The 20,238-nt window shown below is 40.8% G+C and overlaps 1 protein-coding gene across 2 annotated transcripts in view; it reads left to right on the top strand.

The window, feature by feature from the left end:
• Positions 1–17,308: 17,308 nt before the first annotated feature.
• The window catches only part of psme4b (proteasome activator subunit 4b), a 29,948-nt gene continuing 27,018 nt past the window's right edge, over positions 17,309–20,238 (top strand). For both annotated transcript variants that reach the window (XM_066663427.1, XM_066663426.1), the window contains exons 1-3: positions 17,309–17,829; positions 19,694–19,834; positions 19,937–20,053. In XM_066663427.1, the coding sequence (XP_066519524.1) occupies positions 17,633–17,829; positions 19,694–19,834; positions 19,937–20,053 (455 nt within the window). In that variant the 5' untranslated portion in view covers positions 17,309–17,632. The remainder of the gene's footprint in view (positions 17,830–19,693; positions 19,835–19,936; positions 20,054–20,238) is intronic.

The raw sequence follows: 20,238 nt of genomic DNA, 5'->3' as shown, positions 1-20,238 counted from the left end.
GGACACAGAACAAAGAGGGTCTGTCTGTACTGTAAACCAAGAAAGGGACACTACATTTAAATAAGTAAATAATTGTTGGGATATTGCAGCCAAACTACATGAATGTGCATGTGTAAGCTGTCTGGTATGTCAAACTGAGTTGTGGGTAAGGATATTACTTAAAGAGGGCTCCGGACTTTCATGGGAGATGAATGAAATCACCGGTTGCTGGCGTCAGCGCCTCTGAGCCCGATTTCACCAAGTGGCTGGGGCCATCCAAAGCTATTAACGTTGTTACTGCCATAAAGTTTTCTCTGAGCTTTTCCTTGGTTCCTCTTGAACCACTGTCTGCATGCACACCGCTAGATTTATGGCTGTTTGTTTTGTCCAACATTTTAAGTTGAAAACAGCTACATCTCTATCAATCACAAATGCTGTTGTGGAGGAATCCAGACAGGGTTTTCTTCTTCTTTTTTTGTGTCCTCATTGAGAGTAGGAAAGGAATGTTCTGTATGATATTTGAATAAGGAAAGTAAAAGGAGTGGGAGGTGGGGGAAGATGAGCGAGTGCTAGAGAGAAGGACAGGGCATTAAGAATGATCCTCCATCTGCGTAAGGCTCAGATGAAACCAGATGTTGAGACTTTTTAAGCAGACAGAGGAAGGCCCGAGGTGGCTGCAGGTGTTTTCCATCTTGGCTTGCTTGAACACAGCATCACCGTGGATCTGATGAGAGGATAGCATATCACAAACATTACAGCATTGCTCATCTGTCTTCACTGAGAGCTAGAACTTGCTGCAGTTCTACAGGGTCAGTGGGTGGTAAGTGTTGCTAATGAGGCTGATAAAACTGATGCTGAAAGCACAGTTGAGAAGATTTACAAATTACAACGGAGTAAGTAGTGAGAAATATGATCTCATTAGCTGGGACCTGCTTGTGCTGCTGATCTAATCCCCCTCTCTCACCACAACCCCATTCCATCAGTGTTGTTTTTGTATAGAGGCCTCGACAGCCATTCATCCATGAACCCTTTCTGACTTCATCCAAAGCATCCATCCAGGCCTGCAGTAGCAGTGAACATCTGCACTCATACAACACTAATCAACGCAATGTCTGCCTATAATGCACAGGATATGGAAACAGTGAAACAGTCCTCTGCCTCCAGTGGTATTGTCTTGTGAAATATTAGGACAGGAGAAATTGTTCTGGTTTAAGAAGAGCTCCCTTGATAGCCTCAAATTAGGCTGTCAGTAACTTCTGGAACTGTCTAGTCTCTGCGGAAACTTTGGAGAAGATGCTACTTGGCTTGGCAGCTCACACAATTAATAATATGTGGAATGGCAATGTATTATTTCAAAAGTGCTCTGTTTTTTTTTCTACTCCTTTATCAGTACTGGGACACTGGGGATTCTAGTAATTTTAAGGAAGGGAAAAAGTATCAAAGAATCATTTATAATAAAATATGTGTAATGAAAGATGTTTCCAATGTCTATTTTTTCCACTCAAAATGAATGTGAAATACACACTTAAAATGAATGGTTCTTTAAGGCTCTTTATTAAAGTAAACGGTTTTATATAAAACCCTGAACACTTGAAGAATCTTTTGTATGAATAAAGGGTGCTTTGCATCGTGAAGCTGTTCTTCAGATTGATGGACTATGTGATGTAAATGGTTTTATATAGCACCTTTAAGAAAAGTGTTCTATATGGTACCAAAAAAGGGTTCCTCTATCATAACAAACTTGATATTGTAATAATAGAGGAACCCGTTTTGGTGTCATATAGAACCCTTTTCTCAAAGGTGCTATAGTCCTTGACTTACGAGTTTAATTCATTCTGTGACTGAGCTCGTAGCTCAATTTGCTTGTATATCAAATTTCCCCATTAAAATGAATTGAAACACTATTAATCCATTCCAGCCCCAAAAACGTGTGGTTACATGTATTTAAATAAGAAAAATTTACTTTATAAATAACAAATAATGTATAAAAATGAATAATACATAATAAAAATGATGAAGCTCCTCCTTGGATCACCACCTTAACGTGGTGGATGGGTTTGCGTGCCTGCGTGAGCCTAGGAGCTATGTTGTCGGGGGCAATAGCCCCTGGTAGGGTCTCCCAAGGCAAATTGGTCCTAGGTGATGGGCCAGACAAAGAGTGATCCATAAAGACATGGATGAAAAAGAGAAAAACGTGGACACAGCCTCCCTTGCCCGGAGCAGGGTTACCGGGGCCTCACCCTGGAGCCAGGCCTGGGGGAGGGGCTCCTTGGCGAGCGCCTGGTGGCCGGACTTTCACCTATGGGGTCCGGCCGGGCTTAGCCCGAAGGAGATACATGGGTCCACTCTCCCATGGGCCCACCACCTGTGGGAGAGGTAGTAATCCGGGTCTGGTGCATTGTGGATCGGGTGGCAGTCGGGGTTGGGGGCCCTGGCGTTCTGATCCTCGGTTACTGAAACTGGCTTTTGGAACATTGAACGTAACCTCTCTGGTGGGAAAAGAGCCTGAGCTGGTGCGCGAGGTTGAGAGGTACCGGCTAGATATAGTTGGGCTCACCTCGACACACAGTATGGGCTCTGGAACCAATCTCCTTGAGAGGGGCTGGATGCTCTTTCACTCTGGAGTTGCCCAGGGTGAGAGGCGTAAGGCAGGTGTGGGCTTACTCATAGCCCCCCGGCTTAGCGCCTGTACGTTGGGGTTTACCCCAGTGGACGAGAGGGTAATTTCCCTGCGCCTTCGGGTTGGGGAAAGGGCTCTGACTGTTGTTTGTGCTTATGCACCGAACATCAGTTCAGAATACCATGCCTTCTTGGGGACCCTAGAGGGAGTGCTGGAGAACACTCATTCTGGGGACTCCATTGTTCTGCTGGGGGAATTCAACGCTCACGTGGGTAATGACAGTGAGACCTGGAGGGGCGTGATTGGGAGGAACGGCCCCGCTAATCTGAACCTGAGTGGTGTTCAGTTATTGGATTTCTGTGCTCGTCACAGTTTGTCCATTACGAACACCATGTTCGAACAGGGTGTCCACAAGTACACCTGGTATCAGGACACTCTAGGCCGCATTTCGATGATCGACTTTATAGTCGTATCATCTGACCTGCAGGCCATATGTTCTGGACACTCGGGTGAAGAGAGGTGCTGAGCTGTCAACTGATCACCACCTTGTGGTGAGTTGGATCAGATGACGGGGGAGGATGCCAGACAGACCTGGCAGGCCCAAACGTGTGCTGAGGGTTTGCTGGGAACGTTTGGCAGAGGAACCTGTCAGAAAGATCTTCAACTCCCACATCCGGCAGAGCTTCGACTGCATCCCGGGGGAGGCTGGTGACATTGAGTCCGAGTGGGCCATGTTCCGGACCTCCATTGTTGAGGCGGCTGAACGGAGCTGTGGCTGCAAGGTTGTCGGTGCCTGTCAGGGTGGCAATCCCCGCACTCGGTGGTGGACACCCCGGTGGGGAGGCTGTCAAGCTGAAGAAAGAGTCCTATCGAGCCTGGTTGGCTCAGGGGACTCCGGAGGCAGCCGACAGGTACCGAGGAGCCAAGCGGCTTGCGGCCTCGGCAGTCGCTGAGGCAAAAACTCGGGTGTGGGAGGAGCTCGGTGAGAACATGGAAAACGACTTTCGGTCGGCTCCAAGAAGTTTCTGGCAAACCGTCAGGCGACTCAGGAGGGGAAAGCAGTTTTCCACCAACACTGTATATGGTGGGGGTGGGGAATTGTTGACCTCGACTGGGGACGTCACCAGACGATGGAAGGAATACTTCGAGGATCTTCTCAATCCCACCAGAGGAAGCAGAGCTTGGGGACCCCGGGGGGGGGCTCGTCTATCACTGGGGCTGAAGTGGCCAAGGTGGTAGGGAAACTCCTTGGCGGTAGGGCCCGGGGGTGGATGAGGTTCACCCCGGGTTCCTCAAGGCTCTGGATGTTGTGGGGCTGTCCTGGTTGACACGTCTTTGCAACATCGCGTGGACATCGGGGGCAGTGCCTCTGGACTGGCAGACTGGGCTGGTGGTTCCCCTTTTCAAAAAGGGGGATCGGAGGGTGTGTTCCAACTATAGGGGGATCACACTCCTCAGCCTCCCTGGTAAGGTCTATGCGGGGGTACTGGAGAAGAGAGTCCAACTGATAGTTGAACCTCGGATCCAGGAGGAACAATGCGGATTCCGCCCCGGTCATGGAACACAGGACCAGCTCTTTACCCTCGCTAGGATCCTGGAGGGTGCATGGGAGTTTGCTCAACCAGTCTACATGTGTTTTGTGGATCTGGAGAAGGCATTCGACCGTGTCCCTCGAGGTATTCTGTGGGGGGTGCTCAGGGAGTATGGGGTACTGGGCTCTTTGTTACGAGCTATCCAGTCCCTGTACAAACAGAGCAGGAGTCTGGTTCGTATGGCTGGTAGTAAGTCCGACTGGTTTCCAGTCGGAGTTGGACTCCATCAGGGCTGCCCGTTGTCACCTGTTCTGTTCACAATTTTTATGGACAGAATTTCTCGGCGTAGCCAAGTGGCGGAGGGTGTCCGGTTTGGTGGTGTCAGGATTCCATGTCTGCTTTTTGCAGATGATGTGGTCTTGTTGGCTTCATCGAGCCGGGACCTCCAGCTCTTGCTGGACCAGTTTGCAGCCGAGTGTGAAGCGGTAGGGATGAGGATCAGCACCTCCAAGTCCGAGTCCATGGTACTCAGCCAGAAAAGGGTGGAGTGCTCTCTCCAGGTTGGAAGTGAGATCCTGCCTCAAGTGGAGGAGTTTAAATACTTCGGGGTCTTGTTCACGAGTGAGGGAAAGATGGAGCGTGAGATTGACAGGCGGATCGGTGCAGCGTCAGCAGTAATGCGGGCTCTGTACCGGTCCGTTGTGGTGAAGAGAGAGCTGAGCAAAAAAGCAAAGCTCTCGATTTACTGTTCAATCTACGTCCCAACCCTCACCTATGGTCACGAGCTTTGGGTAGTGATCGAAAGAATGAGATCGCGGGTACAAGCGGCTGAAATGAGTTTTCTCCGCAGGATGTCTGGACTCTCCCTTAGAGACAGGGTTAGGAGCTCGGACATCCGGGAGAGACTCGGAGTGGAGCCGCTGCTCCTCCACGTCAAGAGGAGCCAGTTGAGGTGGTTCGGGCATCTGGTTCGGATGCCTCCTGGACGCCTTCCTGGAGAGGTGTTCCGGGCATGTCCAACGGGGAGGAGGCCCCGGGGCAGACCAAGAACACGCTGGAGAGACTATATGTCTCGACTGGCCTGGGAACGCTTCGGTATACCCCCGGAGGTGCTAGAGTCGGTGGCTGGGGAGAGGGAGGTCTGGGTTTCTTTGCTCCGACTGCTTCCCCCGTGACCCGGACCCGGATAAGCAGTGGATAATGGATGGATGGATGGAAAAATGATGAAGATGCTGGAGGAGATTATCAGAGGAGGTTAGGGGAGTTTTTGTTTTTGTGCTCTAGCTCTTAACTTGACTTACTACACTGCTACAAAAAACAGGGACACGACAGATGTTTGCACAGCAAGGTAACCCATTGAGCTGAATGCTTGCTGGGCCACCTAGTGGCGGGTGGTGTAAGCTCGCTCGCTCGCTCGTAACTCAGATCTCTTAGAAAATTCGTAAGTTGATTCATGCGTAAGTCAAGGTTTCAGCGTTCATGAACAATTTTCTGTACAAAAGAACCCTTGAAGAACCATCATTTTGAAGGCTCAGCGTTCTTTGACCTACAGCCTACAATCCATAAATATGGGTATTTAGTTTAAATGTGTATAAAGCAATAATTTCTTTGTCTACACACACGCATACACACACACACACACACACACACATATACACCTAATCTAAATGTCCTAGGTCTAAATACATAATTACTCCGGTACCCTGCCTGGCAGTGCTAAAGAGTGCTGGAAGTGAACTGAAAGACCGGTTAGAGACACTCACTCACCAAGTGTCATTAATGAGTAAAGCACATGACAGTGCAGGCAGCTGACCATATATAAGTTAGGAAGTCTATAGTATATGCCATTTTAGTACACATACAAACACACTGTAACTACAAATTTACTCAGCAACCTCTGCAATCTTTTCACTGCCAAAATGAGAACACAAAATAACATTTCATTTTAAAGGCATCCATCTATGATTCCTAAATCTGGAGACCACAACATGTACGTTATACGGCTAAAAGTAAATGAACAGCCCTTCTACATAGCAGATTTACCTTGATGCTAAGCTTGACATGAAAATAAGCACTTAGCCAATGCAATCTATAAAACAACTGGAGATAAAATAGGTCATACTCAACATGCTAGTGTTATAGAATGTTTAATGTTTGTTCCAATAGAGCTACCTCAGTCTACTCTGAGTGCTATTACTGTGAAGTTGAAGCATCTTAGAATGCCAACAGCCCATTAAACTGTTCAACAAGTAAGTGATAAGCATATACCATAAAAAAGCCTGTCCTTGGATGTAACACTGGCTACTGAGTTCCATGTTGTTTTTGGGAGCAACATCAGCACAAGAACTGTTCATCAGAAGCTTGATGAATTGGGTTTGTATGCAACCACAGTGGCTTTGCAGTTGCACACAAGCCTAAGATTACCATGTGTAAAGCCAAGTGTTGGCTGGAGTATTGTAACGCACACCACCACTAGAGAATTGCTTTTTAGAAATCATCTGAGGAAGAACCTTTCCCATTTCACAGTGAAAAGCCCACTGCACAAGAGAATTCCATAAAGAAACACTCTGCCAACATTGGTGCAGGAGAACTTGACTGGCCTGCACAGAGAATGGACCTCAGTCCTGTCCAACACTTTTGAGATGAATTGGAAGTCAGACTGGAAGCCATTGCCCAACCTCACTAATGTTCTTGTGGCTGAACATAAGCAAATCCCTTTAGCCATGCTCCAAAACCTAGTGGAAAGCCTTCCAAAGAGACGTTGCAGAAGCAAATGGGGCAATCTTAATTTTAATGCCCCTTTTAATATTGGTGAAAAAAGACGTTCAGAAAGTACTGTGGGTTAGATTTTTTATTCCACATACTTTTTGCTGTATTCATTTAACAAGGCTCAAACAAGCAGTGTGTTAGTGGACATGCAACTTGTAGGTTTTTTTTCCTCATAATTTATGGTAGAGTATGAGTATTACAGAGGTATAAGGGTTGCAGTTCCACAAACAGGCATATTGATGGCACCCTTCTGTTTCTGTTTAAGAAATATCCATGTCTAGAGTTAAGTCCCCCTATGAGGCAGAATATAGTAAAATCAAACAGCTGGTAGATGTTTTCCTAGCTAAAGACTGAACAGAAATACATTTTTCAAGGCCAGGTTTCAGGTCTGGACCTCAAGGTCTCTTGTTCAGCTCAATTAAATGTGTTCGCACTTGGCTAGAGCAAATATAAGGGGCATATGGGTCTTCTGCTGCTGAAAACCAAACGTTTAAGTCTTCTATATCTGTATCTCCTATCCGACTGGACGTTTCCGTGTCTAACTGCTTCCTCTTTTGGAATAAATACACAGGCCTGGCCTTCCCTAAAACACATTGGTTATCTGGAAATAATCATATGGAAGAAGACAACACGCTCATAAAGCACATCAAACTATCTTTGCATCCCTCTGGGCAAATAGGAGAAGCAGGAAACAACACTGGAGCCTTTATTTGATACTTTTGTGTTCAGATTTCCTGTTTGAGTAATGCAACGTGGGTAGTCCTTGACTTGCATGGCTGTGTTTTGAAATGATGGTAATTCATTGTGGGTAACCTTCTAAGAAGCATATGGGGCTGTCAAAACATAAGAAAGACTGAGGGAGCTTGAAGACCATCACCTTCTGCTCTTTTAGCCAATTTGAAAACATCATCAAATGCAAGCAATGCTAGTAGATAATTGAAAGGTTTTATATAATTCATGCAGGCTCCTTGAAAGCAGTGGAAGTGTAGCTTACCATTTAATTGTGCTTGGCATGAAGACTGTTAGCAGTAGGATTTTCAGAGAATCTCAAAGTTTTTTTCATGAGCCCTAAATAGTGAATATGATATTATATATTCTCTTTAACCATTCAATTACCACACATAGCCTATATTTTAGAGTGAAACCCACATTTGTGTTTATATAATATTTCCACTATTGCTTACTGAAAGCATGAGTGAGCTGCAGAGCTGGCATGTGTGGTGAAGGCAGCACTTCTTGTAGTGTCTAGTAGTTCCAGCAATGTAAACTAATGGCAGGGTGAGGCTGGGGCACAGACCACACCACCGCAGCAAAGGTACTAATCGTAACCAATAGTGAAAGGGAAAGGCAAAATAGATTTTATTAACTGTAATAAAATATTTTGAAACAGGCTGCCAAGAGCTGTCTTCATGCTAGAGGTATATCATTTTTGTTTCCATCTTCACATCAAGGACTGTTTCTCACTGCAAATTGCAAAGTGTTTTAAAGGGAAAAGCTGATACTACTGAACATGAATTTCACAAAGTAAGAACACAAGAAGCTGATAATGGTGCCCAAATGGAAATTTCAGCCTGCTGGAGATAAAGCAAAACTGAGCAGAGCCATAGATACAAGTAAATACACTAAAGATACTTAAATGGTTCTTGTCATGAAAGCAACGTTTTAGGAAAAAAGCCTGTCCCTGAACTATAATGGACTGCACTGCATCCAGTGATTCTGTGTCTCCAGGTCCAGGCCTGCCGTGCCCCTAAACAGGATGAAGTGGTTGCATTAAATGCATATTGTGGAGATTTAAAATTTTTAAATGTTTTTTACACTTACTACTCTCATTTAAAAAAAATTCTCCCAAATTCAGTGCATGTGTGCAAAAGCCCTACACAAAGTGGTTCTGGAAGCTGTGCTGCCTTGGGGCAGAAGGAACGTAATTGGATACCAGCCAACAGGCAGAGAATAATCCATCCATCCATCCATCCATCCATTATCTGTAACCGCTTATCCAATTTAGGGTCGCGGGGGGTCCAGAGCCTACCTGGAATCATCGGGCGCAAGGCAGGAATACACTCTGGAGGTGACGCCAGTCCTTCACAGGGCAACACAGACACACACACATTCACTCACACACTCACACCTACGGACACTTTCGAGTCGCCAATCCACCTGCAACGTGTGTTTTTGGACTGTGGGAGGAAACTGGAGCGCAGAGAATAATGTGATTGTTTAAAACAGATTGGCCACAGATTGTCACAACGTTCTAATTTGGTAGTTGCTAATTTTGTGTTGGTAGGCTCATAAATCTTAAAGGTTCTTTAGAAAAAAAAGGGGGGGGGGGTTCAGTGCCATTTATTTGGACATTTTAAGACATTTTTTGAACATTTTGGACATTGTAGAAATATAGGGCAGAAAATAAACAATGAAACGTGTTGAGAAGAATAAAGAATTGAAAGTAAATGCGATGTATGAGGGACTTGTGTTATGGAGAATTATACTTTTCTTTAGGAGAGGCTTTGCTACTCAGCAAGGCCAAGTAGCACTCACAATTCATCTAAGGACACTGTGCCTGTTTATTGGATATAACTCAGTCACAGGGCACATCTGAGGCAGGCTTCTGTCCAAGGTGTCTGTGACTACCAAGGAAACAGGGATGAATTGTGGTGTAAAAATAATATGGCCTATTTGAAAGAATGTGCTGACACTGTGGTCTAAACCTACATTCATTTTCCAGTACCATCTGTTAACACAGGCCTCCTTCTTTTACTCTTCATCTCTCCTAACTCTCCCAGGTTGGGGAACATTAGTGCTGGAATAGTGAAAAGTTATAGGTTCAGGTTTTTAAGCTGCTTTCATTAGTTGATTTCTGCCATGTGCCCACTGTTTTGTTACTATGGTTCTTCTCTGCACTGTATTCAAAACACTTGAAGAAATATTAGTTCACAACAATGCAGAAGTGCATCAATCATTTTTAGAAGGTTAATCTCATGGGAATTTGGAATTAGGTTTTTTTTAGGGGGTTACACAATAAAACTGCAGATGACAGTGAGATATTCTTCCACTTTGGAAAAATGTGCAAAATAAATGGATTTTGCAGATGTGAAACTGAAGTTCTCCTTAGATAAGCTGGTCTTTAACATCTGGTTAAAAAAAATCATTATAACTAAGATGATGCGTTTTCACATGACCTTTACATTTTGTAGCACTTTACCACAATATATACAGAATATAAGTATTTTACACAAATTATAATAAGGACAGACCCAATTACATAACTTAAGAAATACAACTCCTGTCAAATTATCTGCACAAGTTACGAAAACTTCAGCCACTGGTAACAATTTAAGATTGCAAAATAAAGAGGAAATAGCTTTGTTGTCCAGTGAACTCTTTTATTGACACATTCTTCAAGGAAGACTTCTTATTTATTGAAGAAAGATTTTGGCCTTTCTGATAAATCAAAGAGCATCTTTGGAGCTTGATTTTTTTTAATGTGCTATAAAAAGTTCACACACAGCTGCAATCTATCACAATCTTTATCTCTCGCAGAATGCCCACATGCTAATGAGTTTTCGCTGGTGCTTTACGTAACAGTGTGGAACCTTGAACATATCGTTGAAGTATGGAAAGTCTTACCACTTTCTGATATCTATTTTCCACAGCTTCAGCTGCCAAGACTAATGCCTTGTATTACCTCATGAGAGAATACACTTCACCAAACAAAGCTATAAATGGACTCCAGGGGGACCAGCAGGATTTTTGGAAAGAGTTTCTGATTTGGAGGTTTTAGTAAGCCAAGAGAAATAATTCAGCAATTAAGTATCTTTTTAGGATTTTTAGGGAAATGACCTTGGCAGTCCATAAGAAGATAGACATTGGGTTTACTTTGGGATTGAACAATATGAACCGACTTAGTCGACATACCACATTATTCCACCTTTCACTCTCACTTTATGAGAAGCAATGCTCCACTATACAAACCCTCAACAGGATTAGGTTTAGAGGGAGGTCTGTCATAGAAGAACGTGCTCTAATGGAATTCATTGTGTGAGCAAGATTTTGGTTTCTCCGCACGTCTCTCCTCTCCCCTGGATACTTGCTGTGGATTTGCGAGCTTGTCCATCATGACTGGGCAATTTGGGAACTTGAACACTTGAGGTTGCTTTGGTGGTGGAGCTTAAGTGAAAACAGTCGCCCATCAAATTAGCCCTAAATGTCATGTCATGGAACCAAGATGCAAAAGTGCGATGTGTTGAATTTTATGTGTGGGCATGATTAACGACCACCATAAAAACCCGCTTCCAACTGAACCAAGTCCAGTAAAAACTCATAAGAGACGTTCACACTGCTGGGAATCCCAGAAGCCCGTCAGCAGCCGTTCCTATGTGTCCTGCTCTCCTTTTCTCACTTAGGTCACCCTGCCCTGGCACTCGAGAGCCCTGCATCTGGCTCTTCCATGTTTTACCGCTGCCATATAGCCAGCGCTGAGAGAAAGGCAAGACAAGTTCAGTACCAGTGTTTCCAATGGCTGCATTGCAAGGTGATTTAACCACTTAGACTCTTAGACCCTGTATGTAAACCTGGAGTTCAGTCCTCACTCCTATAACTGCATAAATATTCCATAGTTTCTCTTATTTGCAGTAGAATCTTATTCGCATAGCCACTAAATTGCAAGTGTTGATTAATTGCTGAAAGATAATCCTAAAGCGTTGGCTCACAGGGCCTGCTGTCATGTCGGCATAACGGCAATGTGTGGAGTTAATCATGAGAAACATTGGACTAATTGTGGATGAATATAGACTCATTACTTAAAACAATTAAATTGAATGAAATTAAAGGCAGGACTCAACACAGAGTTTGTCCACATTGTCTGATGGGCAACAAGCAAGAGCTCCACGAATCTAAACTCTGACTTTTGCTTTAAATAAATAACTGAGATAAAAATTATTGATGATTGTTTAGGAATGGCACGTGTCCTCTGCTGCTCATAGTTTTGATGATAAGGAGTATAAAGAGTAAGCTGAAAATGCAACGCTAGCTAACTGTAATGTTTTGCTTGTTAGCTTAACTTCCTTGTGTTCTTGATCCAGACATTAAAAAAGGCAAGGACTGAATAAATCTGAGGCATACCCTTCTCAGCAGTGCATTTCACTGTAATTTTGCACCAAAAGTTTAAGAATTTGTCCCCAGACGCACATTCTGAGAATGAGATTATATCTGTCCCCAAAGGAAATATATTTGGCTCAAAATCGGCTTGTTGATGGCTCAGGAGGATAAATGGCGATCCAGCCAAAATTCCTTAAGAGAAATTGCAATACACAAAGAAGATACATGAGGGCTGTCTGGTCCAGATGTATACAATTATAATAGTTATTCACAGCTACAAAGCTGAGAAGGTTCTTAGTCTAGGATATTAATTGGTTTAGTTTTTGTCTTTACTTTGGTGTTACATTACTTAACTCATTACTAGGTTCTTTCTTTCAGGAGAAATGTCTGAGCAGCACTATAGAACTATAGGTAACTATAGGTTTCATTTATCTTACTATATGATGTTATTGTTTTCTAGGAAAACAAAAGATGATCTCTTTGAGTTTATATATATATATATATATATATATATATATATATAATAGGACTGCACAATGCCACTGGAACTATTAAGATTTCACTTGATTAAAAGCTAGTTAATGAAGAGAATCTGATGGATGTGCTTCATATATTCTGAATCTTTTAAAAATTACAACATACTGCTGCATGTCTTTAAATGTAATGCATTGCAGCTTTAAGGCTGAAGATGTGTGTGCTCATTTTTCCATCATCAGGTCTACTTCTGACAGTTTGTGCTGTGGCTGAGAAGATTCAGGAATTTCCTTATTTTCCATGTGGAAAGGGCGACTCATGAAAGACAATACTCCAGTGGAATACAACTCATTAAGCTTTTCTTTTTTTAAAAGACCCATGAAATACGCATTTATAGCACAAAGTTCATTTTTATGTGCAGAGTGCCTACCACATTATCATATTTTTCATGGGTGCGTTTGGGCTTTTTGTTCTTTTTAATAAAAAAAAAACACTTAAAAAAATAAGAAAAAGAAAGAAAAACACTTAAAACAAATATATAAAAAAACAAAGATAAAAAATAAAAATATAAACAAAGAAAAGCAGACATGCATTTAAAAAATGTATTTATTAAAATATTTAGTAAATTTGATGACACAGCCTATAATTAGCCTGGGTATTTGTAATATGTTTGTCAGTTTATTAAAATGCATAATATCAATGGGGATCAGCCTGAAACTCTAGTATTCCATATACTACTGAAATGTAGCTTCGACATCAATTCTGTTTCTTGTAAGGAAAGAGCAGATTACCAAATTAAATTGTGTACTGGACAAGAAGAAAACCATTGCCTTTAATATATAAATACTCCTACTGCCACCAAATGGAAGCTGAAGTGCACTGCAATCATCACTGAACATCTCCAAACCTGCTCATCAGAGTAGAACAGTAGGATATCCTAATATTAGCTCATGGTTCCTGCTGATACAGGTTTACTGTGTACTCTGCAATACTTCAGGTCAGTTTAGGATCAAATAATATTCTTGTTTCAGAATGGAGAATAGAGGTCCTCTGCTGACAATTCCTGTAATGTGTCATGAAACTACCTGCACATAAGACAAAACAATATATCCACAGTCTAAACATAGCTAAACTGAACATGAAATGTCAGCCTGCCAAGGTGATATCCCTGTGGAATAACTGCCATTGGTATTCTATTTACAAATGTTGCTCAGGGCCTCTGCTTAAAACATTAAATAGGAACAGTCATCCTGGAACCACTGAGAAAATAACCATGATTTATACCTCTAAACTCCCTTTTATTATTGGCCAATAATAGACATAGACGTAAAGTTCTTTTAGAAATATGGAACATATCTAAACATTGTGGTCACAACTTTCATGCTTTAGTCAAAGGCCACTTACTGTACAAATGATGCTTGCAGAAAACTAGTTTTGCTAACAGAATTCATGTACTGCTTTACTGTGAATTACATACAAATTGTTGCCTAGCCATTCCTTCAGAGTTTACAAATGGATTTTGACAAGCTTGAGTCAATCTATTTTTGTTCTTAACTAGTAGTGGGCAATTAGCCTGTTAACTATGTTGATGATTTATTCTGTAAATAGTGTCAGTCACGGAGCACTTGCACTTGCACTGTGCAAAAAAAAATTACAAATTAAAATTTTAGCTTGGCCTGTAAATTGTAAATAATAATTTGGCTTCTTAAACTTCTTAAAGCAAAACACAAAAAGGTCCTCCCACAGTCCAAAAACACACGTTGGTAGGTGGATTGGTTACTCAAAATTTTCCATAAGTGTGAATGGGTAAGTGAATGTGTGAGTATGTTTCACCCTGCGAAGGACTGGCGCCCCCTCCGGGGTGTGCTCCGGCCTTGCACCCAGTGATTCTGGTCGCTCTGCACCCACAGCGACCCTGAACTGGATAAGTGGTTTCAGACAATGAATGAATAAATGAACACTAGGTTTACAACTGTTATTTCTTCAAAACTGTATTTTGCATCATATAACAATATCTAATGAAAAGCTATTTAAAGGATCTAACCACACTCTGATTAGTAAAGAGTTTAGCTTATGCCATTTTTTTCTTAATTGTTGCTTACATCTCAAACACAGAGTTGTTACCAAAGTATGCTACTCCACCAGCTAGCATCCAAAATTAATTGGTTATTAATGGTTATGGCACACTACCTATTTGATTTTAATTAATTAATTATTTAATGTGTTCATTTAAGAATTTATTATGTTGTATTTTGAAACTGTTACCATGTTTTAGATGTCTTATGAACAAGAGATTTGTATTTATATATTTATTAATGTATTATTTGCTATTTAAATATGTAACGCATTCTTAAAAATAAAGGTTCTACAAATGTCCTTTGAGCAACACCATAGAAGAACCACTTTGGTTCCACAAAGAACTGTGTTTGTTAAAGAGATGTGTGAGTGTGAAGAAACGTTTAAAGATGTAAAAGTCCATCCATTAATCTTAAGGTTATTCGTCCATTTACATGTATTAGGAAAAAAAAAGTTATTTATGGAGACAATAGTGGTTCTAATATGGCATAGCTTAATAAACCTTTTGTAGCACCTTTATTTTTAAGAGTGTGTGTTTCTTGTGGTATGATCTACATTGTGAATGTCTCCCCCAGTCTCTCCAGTTGTTATGCCATTGGGAAATATTTTAGGGACCCAGAAGCATGCATGTGGGGTATGGAAGCCAATTTCCGCCACAAAAAATACATACTATCTCAAAATAACGAGATCCTATCTCAATAGTTTGACTTATTATCTCAAAATAATGAGATAGTATCACAATATATTGACTAAGTATCTCAAAATAATGAGATAGTATCTCAAAATAATGAGATAGTATCTCAAAATAATGAGATAGTATCTCAGCAAATTGCAGAATTAGATAGCAAATTGCATATTAATGAAAAAATAACAACTGGTGCTTTTTTGTATTGTTTTATGTGGCGGAAACAGGCTTCCATAAATGGGGGACCTTTCTGCCATTGTTGTTAACATATATATGAAAGCATAGTGAAATAGATTTCTGTGTAATTTTCCAAAGGCAAATGGAAACCAACTTTACAGGAGCATTCCTTTTTTGTCCTGAAGATGGCAATCTTGTCACATTTGTTATCAGATGCAAAAGACGAAGGAGATTGTGCCCTCATTTTGCTGGCTCAGTGGGGATTTACATGTCACATGAGCCAATAACAATCAGCGCTTAAAATGTCCTCTAATGTGATTTATGTTGACAGTGTCTCCCCTTAAAGGTGTTATTTCCTGCCTGTTTGCAGGGATGGAGGGCAAACCATGTAGGTTTTAACAAACATAACATTTAATAAGATATGGTTGTAGGGATATAAACATTTTAGAATACCTATAATTAAGAATAAAGAATAAAATAAAGAAAAAATAAGTATTTCGTGAGGAGCCAAACTGCAGGAGTACCTTATCATGGCACACTGTATTAATGCAGATATTACATTTGTAAACAAGCTTGGACTAGGAAAAATAAATGGGAATATTTTCTTTTCCTTTTTATTATTTACTGGCCAATTAGGTATTCTCCTCTCTAACTGTTTCAGCTAAAGTGGCCTGTCTTAGAGAGGCTGGTGAGAGGATGGCTAATCTAGGATCTCATTAACAATACCTATGATCTAACAGGATTAATCTACTTTCCTAGAACTACCTGACCCTGAGGTTTGGCTAGGAACATGACAGTGGCTGTGATTGGCTGACTAGAAAAACATTTCTGATTGGCTGCAAGTGTTGCAGGATGTGAGGTTGATTGGATTAAACTAGACTATGAGACAGGCGCTAGGTGAAAGGTGTGTGCCCATGTTTGTGTATGTGCTTCTCAGTACTAAACTTTATTGTAGTGTGATGGATCTGAGATGATGGGGCTTTGATATTGCACTTATGAAACATCTTGTATTTATGTATCAACACTGGCAGATGTTTCTGGCAGAATATTATCTCAAAGTTATCTATAGACACCACCAAGTATAAATCTTCTGAGAGGACAACAAATCACATTTTAAAAAATGAACAGGGGTGTATGCGAAAGGCTATAAAGATAGAAAATACTCTACCAGTTCTCTAGTACACAGTGACTTATCCTGACAACATTAGTCACTGGAAGAGTAGTTCAGTGGGTCACTGCATAAAGAAAGAGCAAAGAGGATTGGAGTGATCTCATTAGAAAAACTGGCAACCATAAACCTTTTAAACAAAGTAAATATGCCCTTTATGCAATTAAAACTACAATTTATAATTACAAATTACTTTAATTTGTGGACTGTTAATGAGCTCTCCAATTCCAGACACATGCATGTGGTTCTAAAAATCCAGATGATATCAAAATGAATATAAATAGAGCATGTGGCTTTTGAAGAATCCATGCAAGCACTGCTTTAGTTTCCAACATAAATTCCACTTATAATATTTGTAACTTTGATAAACAATAGGTTCACCTGAGTATAATAGTGGATACCAATATAATATACATATATACAATATAACATAAATAATAACTAACTGTATGTTTCACTCCAGACCTGTTTAACTGGATTTATTGCATTACAAAGTCTGAAACAATGAATAAATATTTTGTTCTATATGGGGTATTGTTAAATTATGTATTGTAGATTTTTTAAAGTGTTCAGTAAATCAATTTAAAGAGCGTCATATTCAAATACTGGCTGTCATGTTCTCCTTAGTCATCATATTAGTATACTGTGTTAGCTATTTCTCTCTGCTTTTTCCTTGACTGTTGAGCAGGTGAAGTGACAGGCAGGCACCGAGGGGGGCGCCGTAAGTTCGTTGAGGAGACTGAACTCCCCTCCGCCGGTGTGTGGTGTGCGTGTGGAGTGTACAACTCGTATGGTCGTAATGTGTGTGTCCAGGAGAGAAGGGAGACTACAGAGACTGCGGGCTATATGTGGGTGACTAAGGCTAAATGTTACGTGTCTGATAGCGGAGGTCAGAAAGGCCGAAGAAGTCACTAATTTAGTCCATGAGCGTGAGGGCCTCTCTGAAAGAAAGAAAGCGCAGTTTTCAAACGTGGAATAGCGGAATTGTCAAAAGATTTGTCAAGGACTAGTTACAGAGCACAAGTACAGAAGAGGAGGCTATTTCGGGGAGTCGTAATATGAAAAAGGACCAGGCCGAGACATTACGTTTTGTCCCTCAGAAAGAAATAGTCTACAACAAACTCCTTCCTTACGCAGATAAACTAGACAGTGAGTCCAATGCCATTTTGTCCAGCATCAAAGGGAATTTGGGTCGTGCTGTCCAGCTCAAGGAGTTATGGCCCGGAGTTTTGTTCTGGACAAGGAAACTCTCGACGTGAGTATTAAATTTAAAACGAACCTATAAATATAAGTAAAGGTTGTTCTCAACAGCTCCCGAAGTTCAAGATTTGACAGTAAACAAAGGGACACGGACAGTTATATTTGTATTCGAATGTACCGTCCCACCTTAAATACACACCGTTACTTTCAAATGTCTGAAGTAGAATTTAAGGTGGAACGAAAAATTCCAATAAGAAGCCAACTTCAGCTCCATGAATGGTCGGGCCTAGAACTGTCTGGAAAAAACGGACTTCTACTAGCTAGCACGCTAATTTCTGTTAGCAATTCGCCAGCCGGATGAGTTAGCAAGTCTTGTGTTATCTCCTCTCCCAGCTAGCGGCAACGTATATAGCCACACTATACTGTAACTATAGGGATGACTTAAGTTAGCTTTAGCTTAATCAGAAAACTGTCCTGAATTGCAACCGGTGGCAGATGAAGCAATATTCAGAGACTGGCAGATGACGTTGCATGTCTTGTAAATAAACGTAAGATAACAAGCAAAGATACAGCAGACCTTAAGAAAAGTATGTGCTTTTAAATCGTTTTTAATCTTCTTATTAATGGGCAAAGGTGTGTTTAAACTCTCTAGTTAACACACACATGCATACAGTATAGGTTTTTTTTTTTTAAAAACAGGCGTTGTACCGGAAATATTGTAACTGTTCTCGCATCATTTGGTCCAAAATGTAAATCAAGTTTCAGAAACTTTCCATATGAATTAATTGTTATTGTAATGTCACAATTTAATGTCACCATGTTCATATGCAGTAGTTCAGCTCCACACTGAGGTTAAAGGTAGTGTTTTAGTCAGAAATGTTTTCTAATGTTGCATAGTACAGATCAGGCAAGAGCACTTCTTATATAAATATTCCCAAAATACAGCATCACTTTTGTGGGTAAAAAAAAAAAAGCACCACAAAAATTCATGGTTTGATTTCATAGGAAAATGTCCATGTGGTAGAAAGGCTTAGTCTACTTTCAGTATGTTGTAAATATGTATTTCTTTTATACATTGGACAAGCAGTAATAAATGCAGGTATTATGTACATGTGAATTACATGTGATTTGTATTATGATCACTTGTCCAGTCAGAAAGTCATATTTTGTGCTGAATTAATGTTTTGTCTTTAGAAAATGTATCTGCATGGGGTTCAAAAGCTGTACTGTATATTGGTTATTAAAGGAAATTTGCATGTATATGTAAAATAAGTTAGTGGTCTGTACGTTGGCCTGCTGAGTCACATCACAACAATGTTTACGAAGCAAACAAAAACTAAGAACATAACAGCATTATGAATGCAGCACCAAACACAAAAGTGAGAACGCAAACACAAAAAACAGAACACAAACACAAAAGACAGAAAACAAACAAAAGTGAGAACGCACACACAAAACACATTGCACAGACAGAAAGCAAACACAAAAGACAGAACACAAACACATTACCAGAAATTAAGCATTCAAAAAAAAGCTGTGTTGGTTAAAAAGATCAATAACTCACAGCAGTGAGGTATTAAGCCAGGACAAAACAGCATTAACTGAAATGAAAAGCGTTCAATAAATGCTGCATTCAATGGTGGCTCACACAGGAAATGCTAAATGGTTTCTCCAAACATTTATTTGACTCATTTGATAATGCTGTTGGTTTGGATTCACTTTACTATAAGCTACAGCTCTTACATGTAACACATGGAAACTGCACATAACATCTCTCTAAATAAGTCCAGAAGTCCGGCACTGGTATCTGTGTTAATATACTTACTCTAATTGCTTTATTAGAATTTTTGATGTTTGATGTGTCATGAATTGTACATTTATAGCTTTTTATCATAACATCTCTTGTATTACTCTGACAGGTACCTTCGTCTCTATGGCAGGAAGTTCAGTAAAGAGGACCATGTGCATTTTGTTAAGCTGTTGTACGAGCTGGTCACCACCCCTAAGCTGGAGATCAGTATGATGCAGAGCTTTGCTCGCCTTCTCATCAATTTGCTGAAGTATGCAACACAACACTGGTGTTTCAAAATATTGAGAAGAATGTATGTATATGCAATTTCATTAATATTGATGGTAAACATATTTTATTTTTCCAAATACAGGAAAAAAGAGTTGTTATCACGAGATGACTTGGAGTTGCCTTGGAGACCTTTATATGAGCTCTATGAGAAGATTCTTTACTCTAAAACTGAGCATCTTGGTCTCAACTGGTTTCCAAAGTAGGTTACTCACTTTGCGTTTTCTATATTGTTAAGTTCCCTCACAGAATGTAAGCTCCTGAGTGGTCAGTAGGGGCAAAGTCTAATGCTCATGGAACAAAATTTTTCCTGTGATGTGTTCCTTATTGACACTCCACCTCATGCCACATGTTTCTGTTTGGTATGCATACACATGGGAGAGAGGT

The sequence above is a fragment of the Hoplias malabaricus genome, chromosome 3 (genome assembly GCF_029633855.1).
Source record: "Hoplias malabaricus isolate fHopMal1 chromosome 3, fHopMal1.hap1, whole genome shotgun sequence".
Lineage (NCBI taxonomy): Eukaryota > Metazoa > Chordata > Actinopteri > Characiformes > Erythrinidae > Hoplias > Hoplias malabaricus.
This window is presented reverse-complemented; position numbering and strand designations above follow the sequence as displayed.